Here is a 25,921-nt window from a genome sequence, read left to right as displayed (position 1 = left end):
GGAGGTGATACTTCTCAGCAAGGTGCTTCTGGTTCTGGTGCTGGTCCTTCTGGTGCTCCTCGTGATTCAGGTTTCTAATTTTGTCTATGATAAAGATTGTTAGATAGAATGTATAATTGATTGTGTGTAATAAGTTATGACATTTTATGTAATGAAAATGTAATTTATCTTATTTTAATACAAGTACATTTCATCTTTATTATAATTATCATATTTCATCTTTATTATAATTATCATGATTATTCTTTTATTCTGGTGTTCATTTTGTGTAAATTTAAATAGATGATCCAGATTATACAGATTTATTCTTTGATGGTGATGAGCTCGAGGAAGGCGAATTTGTCCCTGAACCAAATCTAGATATATTCAAGAAGCCTTATGGGTTTGACGAAGTATGGGACTCAATTCCTGAAGATCCGTTGATTGAAGAGAATAGAGTGCTGGATCATCAGAGATCAGATGTTAGAGAAAGAATGCTTCAAGTCCCATTCAGCAGCCTAACTCAAGTTCTACATTTTGTTGTGTATGCTAAGAATGGTGATGTGTCGATTCCATCTGAATATGAGATTAATGTGACAAGACCATTCAATTCAAATGATTTTCCAGTTCCTCTCAAAGATGATGATTCATTACATATTGTTGATCGACGTGTTCCCGAGAAAAGAGTAAATGATTGGATAGTACATAGGGAAACGTGGAAACCGAATTTGTATTGGACTCATATCTCAGATAAAGATGCTGCAAAGTACAAGACAATCATCTGGAGTTGGTTTTATGATGATGAATTGAAGTTGTTTGTGCTTAAAAGACCAGAAGGTTGTCAGTACTTAGCATGGTGTGAGAGACATTTCAGAAGTTTGTGTGAAGAAGATTTACATGAGCTTGGAAATAACTGGATTATCAATCCAAGCGATGATGGCTTAGCTGATGTTGTTGGTAAGAATCTCAGAAAAGATTTCTGGTTAAGGAAGAACATGAAAGATTCTGATAAACCACAATTTAAGATTGAGCCAAGATCGAAGAAAAGAGTGGTTAAGCCAGATAAAACAGTTGAGTTTGTTCAACATGATATTAAATGCATGATCAAGGTTCCTGCCAAGAAATGGGCACAAGATGTCTTGGACAAGATGGATAATTGGGAAATTGATCAAAATTCTGGTGAAGCCAAGATGTATGCAGATTCAAAGAAGCAGATTTTGTTGAGAAGAGTTTATGATCCGATGCAGCTGGTGAACTTCTCAAGAAATGATCTGAGAAAGCTGTACGATACAGAGTGTTTGTTTTTGCCATTTTGGAAGCATGAAGAAAGTAGATATCGTAAGATACTACAGCTCTGCTTACATGAAGATATTCATGCAAATAGCAAAAGATTGTTGTTTGATGAATGATCAGATTTTGAAGACTAAGAAATCGAAGGTGCTGCTGTCAAGGGGGAGTTTGTTGATGCATGTTGATGTGACAACAGCAACTTAGATTTGATATGTCGTTTAGATTGAGACATTATGTTAATTTATGTCGTATCTATATATGTAATTGATAGGTTATGGACTTTATGTTTTGGTAATGATCGATTACATGTTTTGGTGTTATATATATGTGTGTTATGTATGATGGTTGTTATGTGATATACAAGTACAAACATAATATGTGTTAGGATTCCTTAAGATGAAATACTTAGGAATATAACTAAGTCTTGTATCTAACGAAGATAAGGTATATCTTCGTTAGAGGCAAACGAATTGGTACAAACGAAGATTAACTTCGTTACATGGGCTGGGCAGCTAAGTTCGTAAGAACAAAGCCCAGCAAGCCCAGTTCGACCTGAAACATATATATACGAACGAATACCCTAAAATAAACGAACACGTTCGACATACAAGTACACCAGACACCTAAGTTCGTTCTATATCTTATAGAAACGAAGATAGTATAATACGGCTGATTATTTACTTGATAATTAGCGATATACCAATTTACTAATCAAACTAGTTATCTCGTGAGGATTCCGCACTCACGACATAATCATAGACGATCTCGAGAGCGATCTATAGCTATCGAGGGACTCACACTTTATTTAACACACACAAAGGATTATTTACTAATACTTTTGTGTGCTGTCAACCATATTTGTACGTCGAAGTTGAGATCCCAATGCTCATACTTCGACTATAAATAGAGGTCTTTGCCCAAGCATTTCAATAACTTTGCAAATTCATACTTCTGCAATATTGGTGAACTTGTGCAATATTCTCTCAATCGCAAAAAGGAACATTTCACAACTTTAAGTGTTTCGATTGTTAAGAGAATTTCCATGTATAGATCAATTGTATTTCATAGGTTGTTAGGATATTTACATACTTGTATTATCTTGGTTCCGCAACAACCTTGTATTTTATTTAATAATCTATAAATAAAATACACTTGAAAATTACATATTGTCTCACCAATTATAAATACTTGTCATTTATTTATTGCATTGTATTTACTTATAACTTGTCACCTTAATAAGTTAATCCAGATTACCTGGTACACAATCACTCTAAACTGGTCACGTCCAGATTAAGTGATTGTGTTGCAAAGTACACTCACCATTGACATAGAGGTGTCTTCAGCACTCATCTAGTAATAGTTGGGACTTACATTCAGTCCCTAGTGTCCCTAATTTGATAGGTGTCCCTAGTCTAACCCACCGCTATATAAAGTCCACCTTATTTAGAATTCAAAAAGGGTCCACTGATTCTTTTTTGGATTGAGATCCTCTAAAGTTCAAATGAGCTTTATAGGTAAAGTTACGACATTTTAACTATTGGATTAAAAGCAATGGTTAAGATTAAAAAGTCATCTTTGGATCTTAAACTTTGATTTTAATCTAAAGGTCAAGATTCTCTTAACTTTACCTATAAAGTTACTTGAACTTTAGAGAATCTCTATCCTTCTTTTTTCCAGCTTCTGAAATTCTAACCACCTCCTACCACCACCACCATCATCTCCGACCACCACCATGATTTTCTGGTGACGGCGACCACCACCACTAAGACTTAACTTACACATGTGTAAGTCACCACCACCACCAAAAGATGGACGGTCTTACACATGTGTAAGTGTGTAAGTTTTATGGACCCTTTTTGGACTTTAAATAAGTTGGACTCTAAATAACCTGCCCCTATATATATATATAGGTAAAAGTTCATTTGAATCCTTAATTTTTCATGAAACCCAAGGACCAAATCCTAGCCATTTGATCATCTCAATCAATGGCTAGGATTGAAACTTATGCCTTCATTAAAAAAAACACAGAGGGGCATATATGTAAATTTGCTTAACAAAAAAACATATTTTCTCTTTTCCTCCTCCTGATGGAAACACACACACACACACACAAACACACACACTCTCCCCCTCTTCTCCTCCTTGGGCGGTGACCACCACTACCACCACCATATCCGACCGCTGTAACACCCCAACTAAGGCGGATCAATGAGATGTACAGAAAGTCGAGTATTCAAAACAAAGGATTATAAATAACATTCACCATAGCTTTATTTGATAAAAATAAATTACACATGTACAAGCATGTGAACCAATTTCCAAGTACAAATGCATCCACCATACTTGGATATTAAGTCCACGAAACAAATAAAAAGCACATGAAATAGTAAACTACAATGATCAAGGCGGATTCCATTGCCCATCACAAGGTTTGATCTTTGACTCCAAGGTGCAATGCAAATAATCATGAAGCATATAAATCCTCAATGCTTAAGCTTATTTCCTGAAAAGCATGAAGAAAAAGTGTCAACTACGAAAACGTAGTTAGTGAGTGCATAGGTTTTTATATAAATCTTGGTACATCACCGTTTTAATACTTAGAAAACCGATTACTATTACATTTCGAAATATCCAAACCATATGATCGACAAAATTTTCATATCATGTTATCAAGTTTCCAAATACCATAATGTCATATCAAGACATGGAAAAATCCATAGTAAAATTTCAGGTTCTCATTTGTCAAATCATCATGAGAGAAAAAGTATATAAATCGATTAATCGTATATCATACCAAAATCATTCGGTTACCAAAATCATTTCAATATCACCAATTTCAACGTCTTTCAAGATATCATATGAGGGACGATACCCAATTCGTATGTTCAAACAATTTCCAATTATCAACAATATTAATATCAATTTCACTTAGCCACAGGGGCATAATTCAATATCAATTTCATTTAGCCACAAAGGCATAATTTACATAATTTTGATGAGTAAATGCTTGAGCCACTACTACTACCATTTTATCAAGTCCAACAATATATATAATTCATTTCATGGCACAAGCTGTCAATCAAGTGCCGTATTAATAATAATAGGGTCGTGCCATGAAGACGACCATTCAAATTTAAGGTAGCTAGAACACCGCGTGGTCGGACTGGGAATGATGTTTGTCACAAAGGCAACCAAACATCCCACCGTTACACGTTGGGTGGGTGGACGAATCCTAGTTACGCAACTCTCTAACTACAGGTCTCCACTTTCGGAGTAAATAGTAGTGTACCGAAAGAAAACGGGTTGACAGAACTCAAGCTCATCATAAAACATTTATCATCTTGAACATACGAAACAAATTCATTTCATAATCATTATATCAAGATTCATTTCATATATATGTATATATATATATAATCAATTTAATTTATATATCATGCTTTTCACCCCGATAGTTAAACACATAAAATAGTTTGAAAGGGGGCTATGACTCACCTTGATATGCCGCATATTATATTCACTTATCCAAAATGGGTACTTCCCATCAATCGCTCCATCATACATCCGTCACGTTTCTCAATCACATTTCAAAGCCAAGACTATCCCTACGATAGGACTAATACACGTAAGTTCCTATCTTAAACCATCACTTAGAAATGCCACTTTCATTATGTTGCTATGATATCTGGGATCAAGTATATTACTAACATTCGCATCGTTTTGGTTGTAGAGATTGATGGTGTAAAAGGTTACTTTAATTACATGCGTAGTTATAAGTTGTTAGATTTTTGGTAACTTGGCTTCATTTGTGGTTTCACTTGGCATCTTAGGTTATCATATAGAAATGTCATACTAAGTTATGTTATCCTTATTCATCATTTGTTGTGTAACCGATTTTAGCGCGAATTAGCATTTGTGATATCAATATATAGCTTGGTTAACATAATTACTTATGCCTATTACACTTAATTATCTTTGTTTTATTTTGATTACACTTATCTCATGAAATTAGTTTAAGTGTTATGGGCCATTATCAATTGGGCCAAAATGTGATGGGTTTTTAAGTGACTTGGGCTTAATTTAATTATTGGGCTTAACCTTATTTGGGTTATGTGCTTAATGGGTTATATTGGTTATTGGACTATATGGTTTGTTGGGCCAAGTGGGCCTACTGATTTATAGTTCTATGGGTTTAGTATTTGGGCCGGGTTAGCCCATTATGGTCTTTAGTGCATCTTTTAGCCCATTACACTAATGATTAGCTTCTTTTAAAATTTTCTGTTTTTACTTCACATATTTATGAAATGTTGGCTACTATTTTGGGGTCAAACCGAATTATTTGGACCTTAATGATTTTTACACAGTGACTTATATGTATCTACTATTTTTGTGAATTTTTGGTGCATTTTTAGATGATGTTTGGTGTCCTTAAAAATTATCCAAACACAAACTGTTCCGAATGGGCACTGCTTGCGACATCAGAAGTTTTATAAAAGTTCTTGATGTTCTGATTGTTAGAAAAATCCCATGATTTTATTTTAAATTCACGACACATTGAAATTACTTTCCACCAAGTATGACCTCCTGGAACCTTATGGATTAGGAGATAACAATTGTTAAAGTTTATAAAATACTCAGACAAAATAACAGTTTGACCAGTTTCAGTAGAAAAATCATATCTTTCGTTTGGTTCAGTATTTTTGAGTAATTCCAGTTGGAGGTTAATCTTAACTCATTTCTCTACAACTTTTATTTTGATAGTTTTTCTTGAAAATTCCCTAACATGCCCAGTTTTCCCGTTCAAAGACAGAAGATGGATTCTGTCAGCTTACTTTGTTTGCCCAATGCATGCCTTTATTTTATGGTTTCACCCAATACTTATTTTAGCAAACCCAATACATTTTGTTCATCCTATTTCATCTCTTAATCTTTCGCTAGTGTTTTCTACAGATTTTATTTCATATTTTGTGGACAAATCATGTGATGAAAGTGATGAATTTATATTTGTGTTCTTGTGATTTCGGTTAGTGATTTTTATGCATAGTTTTGTCTTGAATTCTTATAAAATCCTTATTTCTTGTACTAACTTCATAAATCCCAGATTATTAACATGTATTTTAACATTTATATATACATAAACTCATCAATCAAAAGATCCATCTCAAATCCCAAATCAAGATAGACCTAAACTAATTCAAATCTTATCATGCATACCCTAAATCCATTATTATCTCTTGCATTCATAATTATTTCTTCTAGATCAATCTTTTAAATATGCATGCATGTGAAGATCTATGTGTATTTTGTGATAAAATGAATGATAAAGAATGTGATAATCAAAAGAGTTTAAGTTGTCAACCTTTGAAGATGAAAAGAACAAGATTGAGGGTGTTGTTGGGTCTCCATTCCATGGCTGTTCTTGAGGTGTTTCATGGCTGAAAGAAACTTGAGAAGAAGGGAAAATAAGCTACAAAATGAAGGAAAATATGAAGAACAAATAAAGGAACATGTTGGGTACCCTTTGATGGTCAAGAATCAAAAGAAAAGAAGAAGATTGGAGATGTTTTCCTCCTGTTTTTACTGCTGTCCGATCAGCCTCTTTGGGGGCTGATTTCGTGATCTTGTTGCCTCCAAATCAACTCCATGCTTACACCATACATGACTCTAGTTATTAGATGATCAATGGAACTTATTATTACATTAGATTAGTTAGATTCAAGCTCCATTTTGCCTTGGTGAAACCGAAAATGAAGAAGAAAGAGTGCAGAATTTTTGAGAGCGTTGGAGAGAGTGTAGTTGCATGTGTATGTGTTGGTTTGAGAGAAAACTCAAAAAATGAGAGGGGGAGGGGGCATACCCACGTGATGGAGGAAGAGAAAAGGAGTTGGGGGAGTGCTAGTTGGTCTAGTTGAGTGGTGGCTTGAAGCCCATTGGCTAGGCAAGGTATGTGTTGTGTGAATTTGAATTTTTAGGGTGTATATGGTTGTATTTTGGTCTAGATTCATGTATGAATACATGTGTATGTATAAATATATATGTGTGTAGTGTAATTATTTAAATTAGTTAGTTGTTTAAAGTGTAAGTATTATTTAGTATAGGTTCATGTATGAGGGTTTATTTACTATTTATTTTGTAATTTAGGACATGATTGTATGCATATATGTGTATATATAATTTTTGTGTTACAACTTGTTATTTAGTTCTTGGTTTATAAACTTGTATTTATTTTACACTTATATAGATATACTTATTATTGTTCAAGCACTTTTATGTACCTCATAGTTTTATAAATATACTTTTAAGATGGTCATTGTATTTTATGTTCAAATGTACTTTAATTAACTTGGTGTTTGAATTGTTGGATATTCATAAGAAATTTTTGGTTGTTATCTCATATTGTGAGTCTTGCATAGTTATTTTTATGATTTACTCTTTGAGATTAAAATTTTGGTTCGTTGACATTTCATGAAGTTCAATTAGAACTAATTATACTATGAGATTTTCTTGGATGCCTATAGTTTTTGTTTATGGCATTTCTAAGGCAACTCGTCATCTATGGTATTTCATCGAACTAGAGGGCAAATATCACTATGCCTTCAATATCTAGAAGGTTAATTCTCTTAATAAACCTCTAGGGATAGATACCTAGATAAATATAAGTAAATTGTCCTAGTCGAAAATTGAGGGTTGTTACAACCGCCGCCGCCGCCTCCACCACCACTACAATATGGATCTTCATCTCAAACCACTAGTAACAACAACAACAAATGGAAGATGATGTTTAAGATGGTATTAGAGTTATATTTTATGTAGTTTATGTTTTTTATATAAAAAATGGATAAACAAACCGTTTTTATTCATGATTTGTAGTTTTTTTTCTCTTATTTTTGTTTTTTATATGATAAGAAGTTGGATCTTTGGTTGTTGTTGTTTAAATATTTATAATGAGTTCTGCCCACAAAGTGTTTGATGAAATGTCTAAACCAAAATGTATGTACTAAATCAAATTTGATTATATACATATTTACTGATTGTACAGTCAATCATACTTGAGTGTACATTATTCTAAAATTTGAATTTGTTAAATTTGTGTATTGTAACTTTGTTTGTGCAATCAAATTTGATTATGTATTGAGTTTTTAGTTACCTGTGTGTTTGTGACTATATGTCTATAATTAAATTTGATTATGTGTTGATATTTTAGTGATTTATATATTTGCAACTTTATGTCTAGAATCAAGTTTGATTATCTATAGAGATTTTAGAGATTTTGAAACTTTGTTTGTACAATCAGAGTGATTTTGTATTGAGTTTATAGTTACCTATGTTTGTGACTAATGTCTACAATCAAATTTGATTATGTGTTGATATTTGTAGTGATTTTAGTTTATATAACTTTATGTACAGAATCAAAGTTGATTATGTATAGATAATTTAGACAAAACAAATAAGTTTCACATCAAGAAACTTATTCAAAATCAAATTTGATTTTATTCATATGGTGTCAAACTTATACAAAATCAAATTTGATTTTGTACACACATTGAGACAAAACAAATGAGTAAAAATCAATAACGATTTTAGCAGGGCCGGTCCTGAGTTTATTGATGCCCCGGGCAAGACGATCAAACAATGCCCTTGCTAAATTTATAAATTAACAAAAAGCATATTATATTATTAGGTCTTGAAACATAGTCAAGCTAAATGGTTTATTTTCACGGTTTTTATTTACCACATAAACAAAATATCACAGTTTAGTTCAACATAAACAATTTAAAATGATCATTACATTTTTAAGAAAAAATATATCAATAGTTTTGTAACAAACTCACAATCAATACTTGTTGTATGTTGATAACTTACTTTTAAAAAGTTTCAATGAATAACCTCATTTAATTTAACCTTTAGATATTTTTGTTTTTGTTAAATTAATATAATAATATGTGTAAAGGCTAGAATACTACTAAAAACCATATCGATCGTATACTTGAATTTAAACAGACTTTTATAGCTAAAACATTTCAGTTTTAGTTAAACTTTTTAAATAATATTTCAAAACTGTATTCCATGATACAGAGTTAAGCTTTCTGAATAAAATTACAACATAAGGTGTTATAAAAGAAAAATACTTCTGTTGTATATACTCGTCTCGTAGTGTTCTAATCCAACTAAATTGATCATAAATGTTTAGGCTTAAAAAGTAAAATTTTAAAAGTACAAGATGTAAGTTAAATACTCAATAATTGTTAAGGTGTAAAATAGAAAATATATAATAAGATGGGTCTTCTTCTTCTTATTTAAATAATCTGTATATAATATCCCCTTAACTTCTATTTTCCATTTATATCTGGGTCATATACTCACATCTTCTTTCCATCAAATTAAACTTGTAAACAATATCCATCTTGTAAACAAAGTATATTTGAACACATAACTATAATGACCATCTTAAAAATATATTTATAGAACTATGATGTACATAATAGTGCTTAAATAATAATAACTATATATATATATCTAATGTAAATAAAAGTTTATAAATAATGAGATAAGTAATAAAATTAAAACACAAAAATATATATATATATATTTACATACATCTATATATATATATACACACCGTATACACACATATATGTACATAAACCATGTCTTAGAAACACTACATAACTAGTAATATTTATACAAGAACATATACATACACTTATATCCTTACAAGAACTAATATATGCACCCAATACAAATACATACATAGACATACATATATATGCATATTGACATGAGTGTAAGACTTTTATACAATTGTTCCTTAAAAAATTTCTAATTTTTCTTGCAAAAATTCAGCCATGTGCACTCCACCAATCCCAATTTAACTAGCCACATGATACCCTTAAACTCCCAAGGTTAACTTAACCTACCATCACACCCCACACTTCACACATCCCTTTTCATTTTACACACACAAACCAATACTTTCTCTCTCATTTCTCTCAAATTTTCTGCACTTCCTCCTCTTTTCTTCCTCTCCATTTTGGCTCAAATAATCAACAAAAAGACAAGGAAAAATCATATTAAACTTTAATAATAAAAAAGGTTTTTGAAAGGCTTAAACAAGGATTGATTCAAGTAAGATTTAAGGGTTATTTTAAGCTTGAAATAAGGGTTATTTGGAGCATCAAAGCCACGAAATTTCTGCCATATTTTCTTCATCAAAACCGTGCTCTTCAAGGGTATGAATCTTCATCTCTTTGTTAGATTAACCTTGGTTATGTGTATATTCAAAGATCTTTATCAAAAGTTTATGTTTTCTTCTTGATTCTTTGAAAAACACACTTGATGAAGGCAATAGAATCTTTCTCATCATGCTCATGCATGTCGAAATCTAGAAGAAAGATTCAAGGATTCAACAAGTTTAAGACCCGAAAGTGTTGTTATAAATTAGTAGCTTTTAAAGTGACTTTTTCCTTGAAAGATTGATGCATTTTTAAGTATTTTTGATAAAGAACTTTCTGGAAATTTTATTAAAAAGTAACTTTTATATGTTAGAGGAAAGATGGATGAAAGATTTATAGTGAAAGTAATAGATCTTAACATGCATGCTTAGATTTGCACTAGTTTGAGTTGTTTTGATTTGGGATTTGAGATGGGTCTTTAATTGATGATTTCATATATATTTTGATGTTAAAATACATGTTAATAATCTGAGATTTATGAAGTTAGTACAAGAAATAAGGATTTTATAAGAATTCAAGACAAAACTATGCATAAAAATCACTAACCGAAATCACAAGAACACAAATATAAATTCATCACTTTCATCACATGATTTGTCCATAAAATATGAAATAAAATCTGGAGAAAACACTAATGAAAGATTAAGAGATGAATTAGGATGAACAAAATGTATTGGGTTTGCCAAAATAAGTATTGGGTGAAGCCATAAAGTAAAGGCATGCATTGGGCAAACAAAGTAAGCTGACAGAATCCATCTTCTGTCTTTGAACGGGAAAACTGGGCATGTGAGGGCATTTTCAAGCAAAACTTTCAAAATAAAAGTTGTAGAGGAACGAGTTAAGAATAACCACCAACTAGAATTACTCAAAAATACTGAACGAAACGAAAGATATGATTTTTCTACTGAAACTGGTCAAACTTTCATTTTGTCTGAATATTTTATAAACTTTAACAATTTTTATCTCCTAATCCATAAGGTTCCAGGAGGTCATACTTGGTGAAAAGTAATTTCAATGTGTCATGAATTTAAAATAAAATAATGGGATTTTTCTAACAATCAGAACATCAAGAACTTTTATAAAACTTCTGATGTCGCAAGCAGTACCCATTCGGGACAGTTTGTGTATGGATAATTTTTAAGGATACCAAACATCATCTAAAAATTCACCAAAAATTCACAAAAATACTAGATATATATAAGTCACTGTGTAAAAATCATGAAGGTCCAAATAATTCGACTTGACCCCAAAATGGTAGCCAACATTTCATAAAAATGTGAATTAAAAACAGAAAATTTGAAAGGAAACTAACCATTTGTATAATGGGTTAAAAGATGCACTAAAGGCCATAATGGGTGAACCCAGTCCAAATACTAAACCCATAGAACCATAAATCAGTAGGCCCACTTGGCCCAACAAACCATAAAGTCCAATAACCAATATAACCCATTAAGCACATAACCCAAATAAGGTTAAGTCCAATAACTAAATTAAGCCCAAGTCACTTAAAAACTCATCACATTTTGGCCCAATTGATAATGGCCCATAACACTTAAATGAATTTCATGAGATAAGTGTAATCAAAATAAAACAAAGATAATTAAGTGAGATAGGCATAAGTAATTATGTTAACCAAGCTATATATTGATATCACAAATGCTAATTCGCGCTAAAATCGGTTACACAACAAATGATGAATAAGGATAATATAACTTAATATGATATTTCTATATGATAACCTAAGATGCCAAGTGAAACCACAAATGAGGCCAAGTTACCAAAAATCTAACAACTTATAACTACACATGTAATTAAAGTAACCTTTTACACCATCAATCTCTACAACCAAAACAATGCGAATGTTAGCAATATACTTGGATTCCACAATTGATAGCAACATAATGAAAGTGGCATTTCTAAGTGATAGCTTAAGATAGGAACTTACATGTATTAGTCCTATCGTAGGGATAGTCTTGGCTTTGAAATGTGATTGAGAAATGTGACGAATGTATGCTGGAGCGATTGATGGGAAGTACCCATTTTGGATAAGTGAATATAATATGCGGCATATCAAGGTGAGTCATAGCCCCCTTTCAAACTCTTTTATGTGTTTTACTTTCGGGGTGAAAAGCATGATAAATAAAATTGCTTTATGAAATGATATTTGAAAGAATGATTATGATATGGAAATTATATTGTATGTGCAACATGTTATATATTATATGATGAGATTGAGTACTGTCAAACTATTTCACCTCGGTACACTACTATTAACTCTTCGAGAGGCCTGTAGTTTGAGAGTTGCGCAACTAGGACTTGTCCCCTCACCCAACGCGTAACGGTGGGATGTTTGGTTTGCCTTTGTGACGACCATCATTCCCAGTCCGACCACGCGGTGCTCTAACTACTATATCAGTGATCAATCATATACCACACCCCCTTCTATTACTTTATTGGTCGTCTCCATGGCACGACCCCTTTGTTATTATTATTGCACGTGATTGACGGCATGTGCTTCTTATTATTTTGGACATAACCGGTCTTAGTAGTGGTTCAAGCATTTACTCATCAAAATTATGTAAATTATGCCTTTGTGGCTAAATGAAATTGATATTGAATTATGCCCTTGTGGCTAAGTAAAATTGATATTAATATTGTTGATAATTGGAAATTGTTTGGACATACGGATTGGGTATCGTCCCTCATATGATATCTTGAAAGACGTTGAAATTGGTGATATTGAAATGATTTTGGTAACCGAATGATTTTGGTATGATATACGATTAATCGATTTATATACTTTTTCTCTCATGATGATTTGACAAATGAAAACTTGAAATTTTACTATAGATTCTCCAAGTCTTGATATGACATTATGGTATTTGGAAACTTGATAACATGATATGAAAATTTTGTCGATCATATGGTTTGGATATTTCGAAATGTAATAGTAATCAGTTTTTCTAGGTATTAAAACGGTGATGTACCAAGATTTATATAAAAACCTATGCACTCACCAACTACGTTTTCGTAGTTGACACTTTTTCTTCATGCTTTTCAGGAAATAAACTTAAGCATTGAGGATTTATATGCTTCATGATTATTTGCATTGCACCTTGGAGTCAAAGATCAAACCTTGTGATAGGCAATGGAATCCGCCTTGATCATTGTAGTATACTACTTCATGTGCTTGTTATTTGTTTCGTGAACTTAATATTCAAGTACGGTGGACGCATTTGTACTTGGAAATTGGTTCACATGCTTGTACATTTGTAAATTCTTTTATCAAATAAAACTATGGTGAATGTTATTTATAATCATTTGTTTTGAATACTCGACTTTCTGTATATCTCATTGTTCCGCCTTAGTTGGGGTGTTACAGTTAGCCGTTAGATTAACCTAACGGCTAACCCTACGACTTCAAACCCTAAACTAAAGCGCGGGGCCGAAGGCCCCCATGATCACACTTCATCCTCGAATTAGCTTTTAGCCCCCAAGGGTTTAGCTTTTAGGGTTTTAGAATGCATCTTCTCTAAAATGTATGCATAAAATCAAAAATTACTTTGCATTGATTTTTAACATTATACATGTGAAATCATTTTGATTAGAAATTAATCTTTAGTTTAGGGTTTGAAGTTGTAGGGTTAGCCGTTAGGTTAACCCTATGACTTCAAACTATAATTTATAGTGCGGGCAGCAGGCCCCCGTAATCACACTTCCCCCTCGTATTAGTTTTTGCCCCCAAGGGTTTAGCTTTTAGGGTTTTTAAAATGCAACTTTTCTAAATTGTATGCATAAAATCAAAAATGATTTTTCATTGATTTTTAACATTATACATGTGAAATCATTTTTTATTAGAAATTAAGTTTTAGTTTAGGGTTTGAAGTTGTAGGATTAGCCTAGGACTTCAAACCCTAAACTAAAGCGCTGGGCCGAAGGCCCTCGTGATAACACTTCTCCTTCGGATTTGATTTTGAATAGGTTTAATGAAATTCCATATATCTACACAAACAAATGAAATTCCATTAAATTTGATTTTGAATAGGTTTAATGATATTGAACACATTTCTTTTGTCTAGATGTATGAATAAAATCAAATATGATTTTGTATGGGTATTTCACATTGTATGCTAAAAATCATTTTTGATTTTAAATGGGTGTCTTGATATGTAACTTATTTTGTTTTGTCTCAGGTTGCTATATACAAAATCATATATGATTTTGTATAGCAATTCCCCAATGTATGTGTAAAATCATTTTTGATATTAAATAGTTGATTTTGAATAAGTTTTCAGACTTTATGAGTAAAATCAAAATTGATTTTGAATAAATTTCTTTTTAAGGAAGCCATTTGGTTTGACTCAATGTGCTACACAAAATCATATATAATTTTGTATATTTTCTTGACAATGTATGCGTAAAATCATATATGATTTTGCATAAGTTTTTCACACTGTATGCATAAAATCAAAATTAATTTTAAATAGGTTTATTTGTATAGAACTCCTTTGTCTTATCTCAAATTTATACGTAAAATCATAAATGATTTTGAATAAATTTTTCATAGTGTATGCTTAAAACCAAATTTAATTTTGAATAAGTTTATTTGTAGAAAAGCATATACAAAATCTTATATGATTTTGAATATGTTTAATGATACCGAACTCCCTTTTTTTTGTCTAGATGTATGAATAAAATCATATATGATTTTGTATTTGACACACTATAGGTAAAATCATTTTTTTTATTTAAATGGTTTTCTTTGTATGGAACTCATTTGGTTTTGTCTCAATGTGTTATAAAAAATCATATATGATTTTGTATAGGTTTTCCACAATGTATGCGTAAAATCATTTTTGATTTTGAATAGTTGATTTTGAATAGGTTTTTAACAATGTATGCGTAAAATCATTTTTGATTTTGAATAGTTCATAATATATAGGATTTTCACACTGTAAAAGTAAGATTAAATATGATTCTAGGCATAAGAACACAATAACTAAAACCTCAATACAAAATCAAATTTGATTGTACAAAACAAAGTTACAAAACACAAATCTATAGAATTTATATACAAAATCAAATATGATTTTACACATACAGTTACAAGAACAGAAATCATTATAATCTCTATACATAATCAAATATGATTATGAACAAAGTTACAAAACACAAATCTGTAGAATCTATATACAAAATCAAATATGATTTTACACATACAGTTACAAAAACAGAAATCTCTATAATCTTTATACATAATCAAATATGATTATGAACAAAGTTACAAAACACAAATCTATAGAATCTATATACAAAATCAAATATGATTTTACATACAGTTACAAAAACATAAATCTCTATATACATAATCAAATATGTTTATGAACATAAAAGTAAACAATAACAGATAACAAATTGTATTTAATGTTACTCATAAATTTCCACAAAACAAATGGAGTATATATCCACAAACTTATACACCAAAAAATTTAATTTTTAATCATAAGTTTATTAAATCGTATTATCAAACATTAATTTAGACATTTTATCAAATACCTTATGTAATACTCAATAAAATGTGATTTGATATTAAATCATATATAATAAACTTTGGTTTAGACATTTTATCAAACACCTTGTATGCAATATTGTAACAAACAACAAAGTCAATTGAATAACTAATAAAATTTAACAAGCTCAAATGTTAGAATAGATCTAATCACATATTATCAAATTACATTTGATTATTACCTGAGAAAATTCGAATTTACATAACAAAAAGTAGTAATATTCGTATTCATTACATCATTCATTGTTATTAACATCTTCAAAATCAATTGATGATGAATGATGGAGATGATGACGAAGACAAAGGCAACATGATTGTGCCATTGAAGGTGGTGATGGTGGCCGTAGGACGCCGAAGGAGAGAGAGAGAGAGAGAGAATTGATGTGTGTGTTTTACCGTGTGTGTGTGTGTGTTTTGGATCTGAAAAGACGAAGAGTGAGAGAGAGGAGTGGTTTCTTTTTATGTGCAATTTTACTAGAATACCCTTCCTTATATATTTTTTCATATTAATTTTGACCATAGATGATAGTTGATCCAAGGGCTGAGATGTGGCCCTTGGAGTTCCCCACTTTTTAAGGATTCTCATGAATACAACTCATATAGGTAAATGTGTGTGTATATATATATATATCTTTTTTATTATGAGTTTGAATCCTTTCTCCTTCGGATCAGTAGGATACGAGTATGCTTTTACAAACGTCGAGTACTTGTTTTAGATGTCATCGGTTAGATAATAACCGCGTTTGTAATAGCAGTTGTTAACATAAAATGATGTGCCCCGTGTCGTGCCATTTCGCTCCGTAAGATACAAGTTGGATTGGTTCAACACGTTGATGTCTTGCATCCATTGAATCGCGTTTTGCAAGAGCTCACCATCGGACTCGGATGACGATTCCGATCCGACAACGACACACCGAGATTCCGAAGAACTTGAAGACATTGTTAAGTTGTACTGTAGAAAAGTGTTGATTATATGGTAGTGCTGGTATGTGAATAATTTGTGTGTATGTTGTGTGTTTTAAAATAAAATGTGAAGTGTACATATAGATGGAGAAAAGGTTTTTTTTTTTTTTAAATAATAGCATGTAGCCGATTTTTTTTTTTTTTTCGGGGGGGAGGGGAGGCCACCACAAAGCAACAGTCGAAATTAGCTACCCGCACGTCGGCTTCAATACTCAAACTAATACCCGATTGATGGTACCCGACCTCTACCCGAAGCCTTTGGGCCGAAGGCTTGAAATGGTGTAGCCAAACTGATAGCGTACCCGAGATGTATTCCTTGCCCCTTAACTTGAGTAAAATAGTTGGTTTCAGTTTTGATATCTTTACTCTTGTTATGTGTATATATTTTTTTTAAATAATAATGCATATTATTTCTAAACTACAGAAATAAGCAGTAAATGCAACCTAGTTTCGTTATGTATATATGATAAATAAACGCTCTCCGTATCACGACCTCCTTATTTAGTATTTTGACCACCCAGTTTTTACAACGAGGGTCACTGCAAAAACTATAGCCGCGTCAGCTTTCCACTACCGACGCCTCTATTGGTTTGACCGGTTTAAATGCAGATATTGCAGCGAGGGTCGCTGCAATAAATGAAGTGGGACTCGTTTTCAGAATAAAAGCTATCCACCCATCCATTCCATCATTTTAATCTTAGATTTAAAAAATGAATCCAGCCACTTTGGCTACTAAGAATCCGGCCACCACGACACTACCAAAACACCTCATATTTTAACAATCCAGTCCCCTTATTCTAACAATCCGGCCACCACGAAACTTCGGGATCATCACCCCCGTCAGCCACCACCGCCAGCCACCACTGCCGTGGGTAGTATTTTCCGACCATCCGGCCCCTTTTACAGCGAAGTATTAGCAGCGACATCTGGACTTTTAGGAGCCCACTATTTTTCGGCCGCCGTTTGATTTTCCGGGTCTCCTCCCCCAAATTTTCCGGCCATCACAAATTCTGGTATGTATTTTCCGCTTTTTGATTGTTATTATGTGTTTTTGATAGTTAATTGATTATATTGGTATGTTAGTATAGTTTTTGTATACATATTAGTTTTGTTAGGATTAATAGTTTACTTTAGGATTTTAATAGGTTTGTTAGTTTAGTTTTGTTGATAAATTAGTGATTTATATTACAATGTTTAGTAATTTGTTAGGAGCCCACTAATTTGTTTTGTTAGTGATTTGTAAGAATATTTATTAGAATATTTAATGATTAGTGTTAGGTCTTTTAGTTATTTGTTAGAATATATTGTTAGATGAAAAATTACGTAGAAAAAAATTGTTAAAAAATTAATTAAAATAAATAGCCAAGATTATGTTAAAAATATATGTATAGAACTAAATAGCCATAATTATTTAAAATTTTTTATTAAAATAAACTACTTAAAACGTATAAAAAATTAGTTTAACAAAAATATAGATAAAACTATATATAAAAATTAAGTTAAAAAATATGACGTATAAAAAGTTTACTTAAAAAGTTAATATGAAAACATAGATATAAGTAAAGTATATTAGTATAAAAAGAATATTAAACATTACGTAAAAAACATATAAGTAAACTATATTAGTATAAAACACAAGTAAATATATAAGTAAAAAGAATAAGAATAAAATTAAAAATATAAAAGTCAATATATATTGTATAAACGAAGTTCTAAAATTTATTATAAAGTTGAATAAACATTTGCATAAAAAGTATATACAAAGAATATAATTGAAAAGATATATATACAAGTAATATAAAAAAATAAGTTACATTGAATAAAATATGTGATAATTTTGGATCTTTCTTAACCTTGATCATTTTGTTATATGTATATGTGATAATTTTGTTATATGTGCTAATTTTGGATCTTTTCTTAAACTTGATCATTTTGTTACATTGAATAAAATATGTGATAATTTTGTTATATATATTTTTATAATATGATTTGTATTTTGCAGTATAAATGACTACTTACCATGGCGGTGATAGTGGTAATGAAGACTCGCGTAAACCATGGTGGAGGATAACATGGGGCTTAAAAGGGAGCGGCGGTAAAAATAACTTGATGTAGTAATTTGTCTACACTAACATCTTTAAAAAATTTAAAATATCATCATTTTAAAACCTCTAAGTTTACTACGGCTAACATATTTGACAACCAACTTTTCCCAAAGTATTATTTAGAATCTTTATTATTTAAATATTATTTTGGTTCATGGTAGATATCCATCTGTGCCTTTTATTTTGGTTCATGGTAGATAACCAATAACTATAATTCTATATGTAAACATATATTTAAACAATCCGTACATCATACGGGTATTATAACTACTATATATATATATACTCCATATTAAAGATTATGCACCCCCTCAAAATAAAAATAGTTACTCATATGTCACATGCGAAATTACCAAATTGCCCCTTAATAAAAACCCACTATGGAAAGAGTTTTATAAATTACCAACTTTGCCCATGAATTAATTTACACCATAAACCCTTTATTTTAATACTTGACACGTTAAGCCCTTATCTTCTAAAACTTTTCACTATCACAATTACATCAACCTATACCACTTGACACCGTCACCACTACCAACAGTACCATTACCGCCACTACTAGATCGTCTTCTACACTACCGCCGCCGCATTGCGTGGGTACCATGCTCGTATATATATATATATATACCTACTATATTTAAACATATATACATATACTTGAAAGCAAAAATAGTATGAAAAATTAAATAAAACATACATATATACACCTATTATATATATTGAAAATTTAATAAACATATATATATATATATATATATATACATACCTGATGAAAACGTAAAAGGAATGTGTGAAATAAATGCGAAAACAAAGTATGAAAATGACACTGCGAGCGAAGCGTTTACATATATAGAAATCCCGTGCACTGTGGACTTGATGGTTAACAGTTCCTCGCTGCAATAAGTGAATAAAACAAAAGTACACTGTTAACCATCAAGTCCACAGTGTACAAATATGTATGAAAAGGATTTTGTAGTGACGGTTGCTGCAATAAGTTTGTTCAAGTTACCAGAATAGTAGTTGAGTCACAGATAAAGGGCCAATACATGACGAGAAAATGCACATCCAAATACTCATAAAATCTTTACAATCAAAACCCCATCCATACATCACTCCTAGACACTTTCCAATAAATTCTACAAGATACCATATTTGTTTCAGTGCAAATTTTATAAAATATATAACACATCAAAACAAACCCAATTGACAACAATAATGCCATATCCAAAAGTGGATCACTATGTTATTATTTAATCATAAAGTCACTATCTTTAACTTCAACGTTACAATTTATTAATGCAAACTATTCACAAACCAATCAACACCCATTTTATATAGGTAATGATATTTGTACCATACATGTATCATATATATATATATATATTACTGACTTATACAATATACTAAAAAAATATACATTATAATAAATTAATCAAATATAGCGGTACAATTATCATTTCTCTTTCTATATAGACTCTAGTTGTGTCGTCATATTTGAATAATACAATTTTACACTCAAACGTTGTCTTTAATAATAAGTTCCACACCTATTTCTTTAACCATATGATACGTAACAAACACACAAAAAACCCTCCAATTGTAACTAATCTTTAAACAATATATCCATCTCAAATTCAACTTAAAGATAAAATCTTTTTCTGTTTTCGAGAAAACCCAGATCAAATATTGAATCGTAGTTTCTTTGTTTTGTTTGTAGAGTCGGGGAAAAAATGGTAGTGACCGTGGTAGCAACGACGGTGTCCGTGGAAGAGGAGAGGTCTAAGAAGAAGTCTACTGGTGGGTTTGTTGATGAGATGAGGTCAGTTGCTATGAAACTACATGGTAAAGATCAATCTAAAGGAGGAGAAAAAGAAACACAAGGAAAACCATGGCCTAAATGGGAGCCAAATATTGATGGTTACTTAAAGTTCTTGGTGGATAGTAAGCTTGTTTATGATACTTTTGACAAGATTGTTGATAAGGCTGATTTCCCTGAATGTGAGTTTCCTTTCATAATTTTACACACAAAGATAACAAGTATTTATGCAATTGGTAGAGCAAGTAGCATTTGATCCACTTTGATTTGTATTAACTTTAATTGCTTGAACACGCCTGCCTAAGAAGTTTTAGAATTGTATCAGGCCACAACCAACTCTCGACACTTTCCTCCCCCTTCCTCACAGCCACATCAGTTTTTCCCTTTCCTAAATCACATTTTCTTCACTCACTACCAACCATACCTCTTCTCACCTCTTCCTCAAATATATATAATATAATCTATATAAAAGCCACACACACATACATATAATTTATACAAAATTGGACCCACCTCTCCTCGTCCTCATAATTCCTTCCAACGAAGGGCTTTGAGGAAAAGCCCTTGGAAGAGCTTGTTGCCAATGGTGTCCTCGTCAACACGGTTGAGGAAGAGGCTCACGAAGAGCCGTTGGCCAAGGCCTTATGATGTATTATAGCTGTTATAACTTGTTTTTAGAGTTCCAATCATTTGTTAAAATTCTAACTCCGCTTTCTTGGTTATTAATCTAGCTTTCTTGGTTATTAATCTATCTATATACTATATTATAAAGCAAAGGTTGGAGGGCCTTTTCTACCATTTAGGTAGAAATTGGAAGCAGCCTCTCTACTTTGGTAGAGGTAAGGTCTGCCTACATCTTAACCTCCCCCATACACCGTCGAGGTATTGGGGCTCAAAACCCGCGGAAGGCGGCACTGAGCAGTTACTTACTTACTTTTTATACAACAAATTCACTTTTTAACTTTCAACTTTTCAACATTCAATATTCAACATTCATATAATACCTTTAAAAAAACCCTCAACCACTCATTTTTTTCCTCTCTCCCCAAATCTCAACCATTTATTTTTCTCTCTTCTCCATAAATCATTTTATCCTTCTAATTTATTTAAAATCTTTTATTTCAAAAGCTATATATCGATAAATTATAAAAAAAATATATGAGTATTAGTTAAAATTTCATGCTCTTTCTTTAGATATGTCATTCGATATATCGACGAATTTTTAAATTCGAGGGCGGAGCCCGGACGGCTAATACATTTGGTTATCACCCTCTATAACTATCACCTCCTATTATCTATCATACTCTATGACCTATCACCCCCACCATCTCACCATTGCAATGTGCGGGTACTTTGTCTCGTTAGGATTAAAATACGATCATTATGGTAGTTATAACTTCTTTCTATAGTTCAAGATCATGGAAATATATAGTCTTTTGGCAAAAGAACTATATTGAATGATTAAATCATCAACAAATTTTCCTGGGTGATCATATGAAAACACTAGTCTTATATACAAGAAAATATGAATTGTTTTAGCTTCTTTTAAATACTTTTGGGATTTCTGATATTTATGTCATAAATATCTAATGTTCATATACAATATGTTATTTTAAAGAAAAACTGAGCTTCTAGGGATCTCTATAATATGCTTGTGCTGTTTCTTGGTAATCTTTGTTTTGCAGATGCCGAGTTTAAGAATACAGGGCTTGAACGGACAGTAAATTTGTTGAAAGATTTGGAATGGTTCAAAGAAGAAGGTCATTCTATTCCTGAACCGTTATCACCTGGGCTCGACTACTCACTTTATATTGAAGGATTGTCAAAAACCGACCCACACGCGTTTATCTGCCACTTTTACAACACATACTTTGCACACACTGCAGGTGGTCAGATGATCGGAAAAAAGGTTAGATTACACTTAGAATAAATCTCGAGGGAAATGGTTAGCAGAAGTGCAAAATTAAAGTCAAGCATCGTATATAACATTAGCCTGATATTTTTCTAATTTGGTATAGGTGGCTGCAAAGATCTTAAATGGCAAAGAGCTGGAGTTCTACAAATGGGATAGTGATCTTCCGCATCTATTGCACAATGTTAGGGAGAAACTGAACAGGGTCGCTGAGGTAACATAGATATTAAATTCGTGAAAAGATAAAACTATGATTTTGAAGCTGAATAAAAAAACTAAGTTTGACCTTTTAAGACAATGGTGTGTTTTAACTATGATTTAATACATTTGTTGTGATCAGAACTGGACTAGAGACGAGAAGAATCATTGTCTTGAAGAAACTGAGAAATCTTTCAAATTCAATGGTGATATTCTGCATTTGATCTTGGCATGATTAAGAAAGAAGCACGAAATCTGTTGTGTTTTATGATCTTCAATTCTCATGTAAAACCAAAACTACTGTAATTCTTCTTTGTACAAAATATTTTTCTTGTATAAAGCTTTAAATAACTTAAAAATGGCAATAATTTCAACCACCACAAAGGATCCTTCTTACCTCTGCATAAATGTAGCCATTCTTATAGATCGCCTAAAGGGTTTCTTTAAAATTACAGCAGTGTTTTTAAACTGTTGTCAAAATTTGAAAAGACTCAATATTGGGGAAGTATGTGATAAAAAGGAAGGATTTTCTTGAACCTAATTGCATAAACTAAAAGAATATGACTATCTCATGAACTAGAGCAGACCCTTTTCCAGATCAGTAATGAGTAAAATCAAGAGCAAAGTAAAATTCCCATCGATTCCAAGTTGGTGCATCTAAGTTGCTCTACATGCTAGGCATTTCTTTTTTTTTTTGAAGGGCAAAAAATTATATATATATATATGAAGACAACCTAGCGAGTGAGGCGCTAGTTGCGCGAAAGTACAATTACACAAACAATCTAGAGATATCAACAATCGAAATAACAACAGATCTAGACTCTTCTTGAGACATTAACTGCGAGGATTACAAAAGGAGTGACAAAACTCGGGCCCAAGACGTACACGAGAAAAACTCCCAACCGACGAAGGCACAACCACCGGTTTTCACTTCGTGGTGTAATCCCAACCATGCTTCTGGGACACGTCACAATCATAATATACATGCTGAAATACAATATCAAAGAATAAAAACAACCATGCGACCTCACCCTTTTGACCAAGATCTTCAGCCCACCCGAATGTCCAAATATATACCAAAGAGCCAAGAAACCATCAAGCAGTACCAATCTCAAGCATACCACCATGTGCAATAAAAGAAACAAAAGAGCCAAAAGTCTCCAGTGAACAACCTCATCCATTATTTAAAGGATTCACTTTCCATTCATTCCAATCAAAAGAATGCTCCAGTCACGGTTAGAAACCCACAAAAAGGATAAAGAAACAATAGAAGTAAAAGTGTCGTCGACACTAGTATGATGACCGTTGTGAAAACCATTGTTTCTTTCTTTCCATATATGCCACCACCACATAAGCATAATAGCTTCAAGCACCTGACGTTGGAAATTAGTAAGATGAAGACCCTTGTACCAATTCAATTTGTCCTTAGGATCCTCATCAGGAATATTATGATGCACCCACGGGTTGATTTTAGATCTAGGATCACATGTAAACGGGCAATGTCGAAATAAATGACTAGTATCATCAATACCACTATCACAAAGATTACAGCGAACAGTGGAGATATCCACGCCCTTCCCAAAAAGATTCACATTCGTGGGGATGCCATTGCGAAGAAGACGCCATACAAAATGATTAATCTTTTTTGGGACACAATTGTTCCAAGTAGTATGAAAATCATTAATGGGGAGAGATTTATTATCAATGAATTTACGAATGGATGCAACAAGAAAATGAGACTTACCATCGAAATTCTCCATCTATCGTCACTATTGTCGAGATCTCTAGGCAACAGGCCAACCATGCTATGAAGTTGTTCCTGTACGCTCCCTGATCTAATACCCCTACGCCAATTCCAAACACAACCAGCACTTGAATGTCTAATAGTAACCAAACATTCCTTGGTTAGTTCAATAGCAAAAAGTCTTGGAAATCTCGACAGAAATGATTGATCACATCAATTGGAAGCGAATACATTGTATGAACATGTTTATTAGCTGCCACAATATTATTCCAATTACCATTTGATTTTGCAGACATATTATAAAAACATTCCTTTCCATGAATATCCAGAATGACTTGTGCCCATAAGCTGTCTCGGTAATTTATACCCCGCCATCTCCACTTATACAAAAGAGAGAAATTCAAAACATTTAAGCTGCCAATTCCTAGCCCACCAACTTTTTTACTTGCCAATGCCGTATTCCAATTTATCCAGTGAATTTTCCTTATGTTCAACGAGCCTCCCCAAAAGACAGAACACCTCAAGGATTCCAATGTCTTAACAACAGATTTAGGCATACGATAAATGGAGAGAAAATAATTTCCTAAAGAGCCAAGCACAGATTTGATTAGTGTCAATGTCCCACCTATAGAGAAAAGGATCGCTTTCCAACCCGAAAAGTGTTTTTTAAACTTATTAAAGACAGGCTCCCAGAAAGAAACTCTTTTAGCACTACCACCAATGGGGATACCAAGATATTTAAATGGCAGATTTTGAGCTTTGCACCCAATAAAGTAAGCAAGACGACCAATCTCCTCTTGACACACCCCGACACCAATGATAGATGATTTTTGAAAATTAATTTTATGACCCGAGACACCATAAAAGAATCCTAAAGCATTCGACATATTATTCAAATTTTTCTCAGACCATTCGCCAACACAATGACATCATCGGCATAGAATAAATGTGAGATCGTGACCTGGTTAAGTTTAGCTCCCGTGAACATACCATTACTAGCTAAATTATTAATAGCAGTGTAAGGCCATCCATGGCAATGATAACTAAGAATGGAGCCATAGTGATGCGTAAAACACGCAATAACTCAAGCATAACGGAAATTAAACGAAATT

The 25,921-nt window shown here is 32.2% G+C and overlaps 2 protein-coding genes and 1 long non-coding RNA gene across 3 annotated transcripts; 2 read left to right on the top strand and 1 right to left on the bottom strand.

The window, feature by feature from the left end:
* Positions 1–10,393: 10,393 nt before the first annotated feature.
* On the top strand, positions 10,394–13,588 carry LOC122590564. The gene is made up of 3 exons (XR_006322535.1): positions 10,394–10,499; positions 12,468–12,577; positions 13,564–13,588. It is a non-coding gene; the product is annotated as an uncharacterized LOC122590564 (long non-coding RNA).
* A 7,054-nt stretch (positions 13,589–20,642) lies between these two features.
* LOC122593299 (heme oxygenase 1, chloroplastic-like) lies at positions 20,643–23,442 on the top strand. Its single transcript, XM_043765691.1, has 4 exons — positions 20,643–21,137; positions 22,641–22,864; positions 22,974–23,081; positions 23,208–23,442. Exons 1-4 carry the CDS (start codon positions 20,870–20,872, stop codon positions 23,298–23,300), a joined length of 693 nt encoding a protein of 230 aa, XP_043621626.1. The 5' UTR covers positions 20,643–20,869; the 3' UTR covers positions 23,301–23,442.
* Positions 23,443–24,258: 816 nt separating this feature from the next.
* LOC122591616 lies at positions 24,259–25,696 on the bottom strand. The gene is made up of 3 exons (XM_043763875.1): positions 25,041–25,696; positions 24,810–24,909; positions 24,259–24,705 (listed from the first exon to the last, which is right to left on the bottom strand). Exons 1-3 carry the CDS (start codon positions 25,694–25,696, stop codon positions 24,259–24,261), a joined length of 1,203 nt encoding a protein of 400 aa, XP_043619810.1.
* Positions 25,697–25,921: the final 225 nt, after the last annotated feature.

The sequence above is a fragment of the Erigeron canadensis genome, chromosome 3 (assembly GCF_010389155.1).
Source record: "Erigeron canadensis isolate Cc75 chromosome 3, C_canadensis_v1, whole genome shotgun sequence".
In the NCBI taxonomy this organism is placed as follows: domain Eukaryota; kingdom Viridiplantae; phylum Streptophyta; class Magnoliopsida; order Asterales; family Asteraceae; genus Erigeron; species Erigeron canadensis.
The sequence above is the reverse complement of the archived record's forward strand: the minus strand, read 5'-3'. Positions and strand labels throughout refer to the sequence as shown.

What these genes read in the sequence shown, in the direction of transcription:
- LOC122593299 (XM_043765691.1), top strand. Translation starts at nt 20,870, where the DNA reads ATGGTAGTGACCGTGGTAGCAACGACGGTGTCCGTGGAAGAGGAGAGG. An exon ending in TAAGGCTGATTTCCCTGAAT is followed by an intron (nt 21,138 to 22,640) that starts GTGAGTTTCCTT and finishes TTTGTTTTGCAG; the next exon opens with ATGCCGAGTTTAAGAATACA. An exon ending in GTCAGATGATCGGAAAAAAG is followed by an intron (nt 22,865 to 22,973) that starts GTTAGATTACAC and finishes AATTTGGTATAG; the next exon opens with GTGGCTGCAAAGATCTTAAA.
- LOC122591616 (XM_043763875.1), bottom strand. Translation starts at nt 25,696, where the DNA reads ATGTCGAATGCTTTAGGATTCTTTTATGGTGTCTCGGGTCATAAAATT. An exon ending in AATAAACATGTTCATACAAT is followed by an intron (nt 24,910 to 25,040) that starts GTATTCGCTTCC and finishes GAATTGGCGTAG; the next exon opens with GGGTATTAGATCAGGGAGCG. An exon ending in ATAGATGGAGAATTTCGATG is followed by an intron (nt 24,706 to 24,809) that starts GTAAGTCTCATT and finishes GTCCCAAAAAAG; the next exon opens with ATTAATCATTTTGTATGGCG.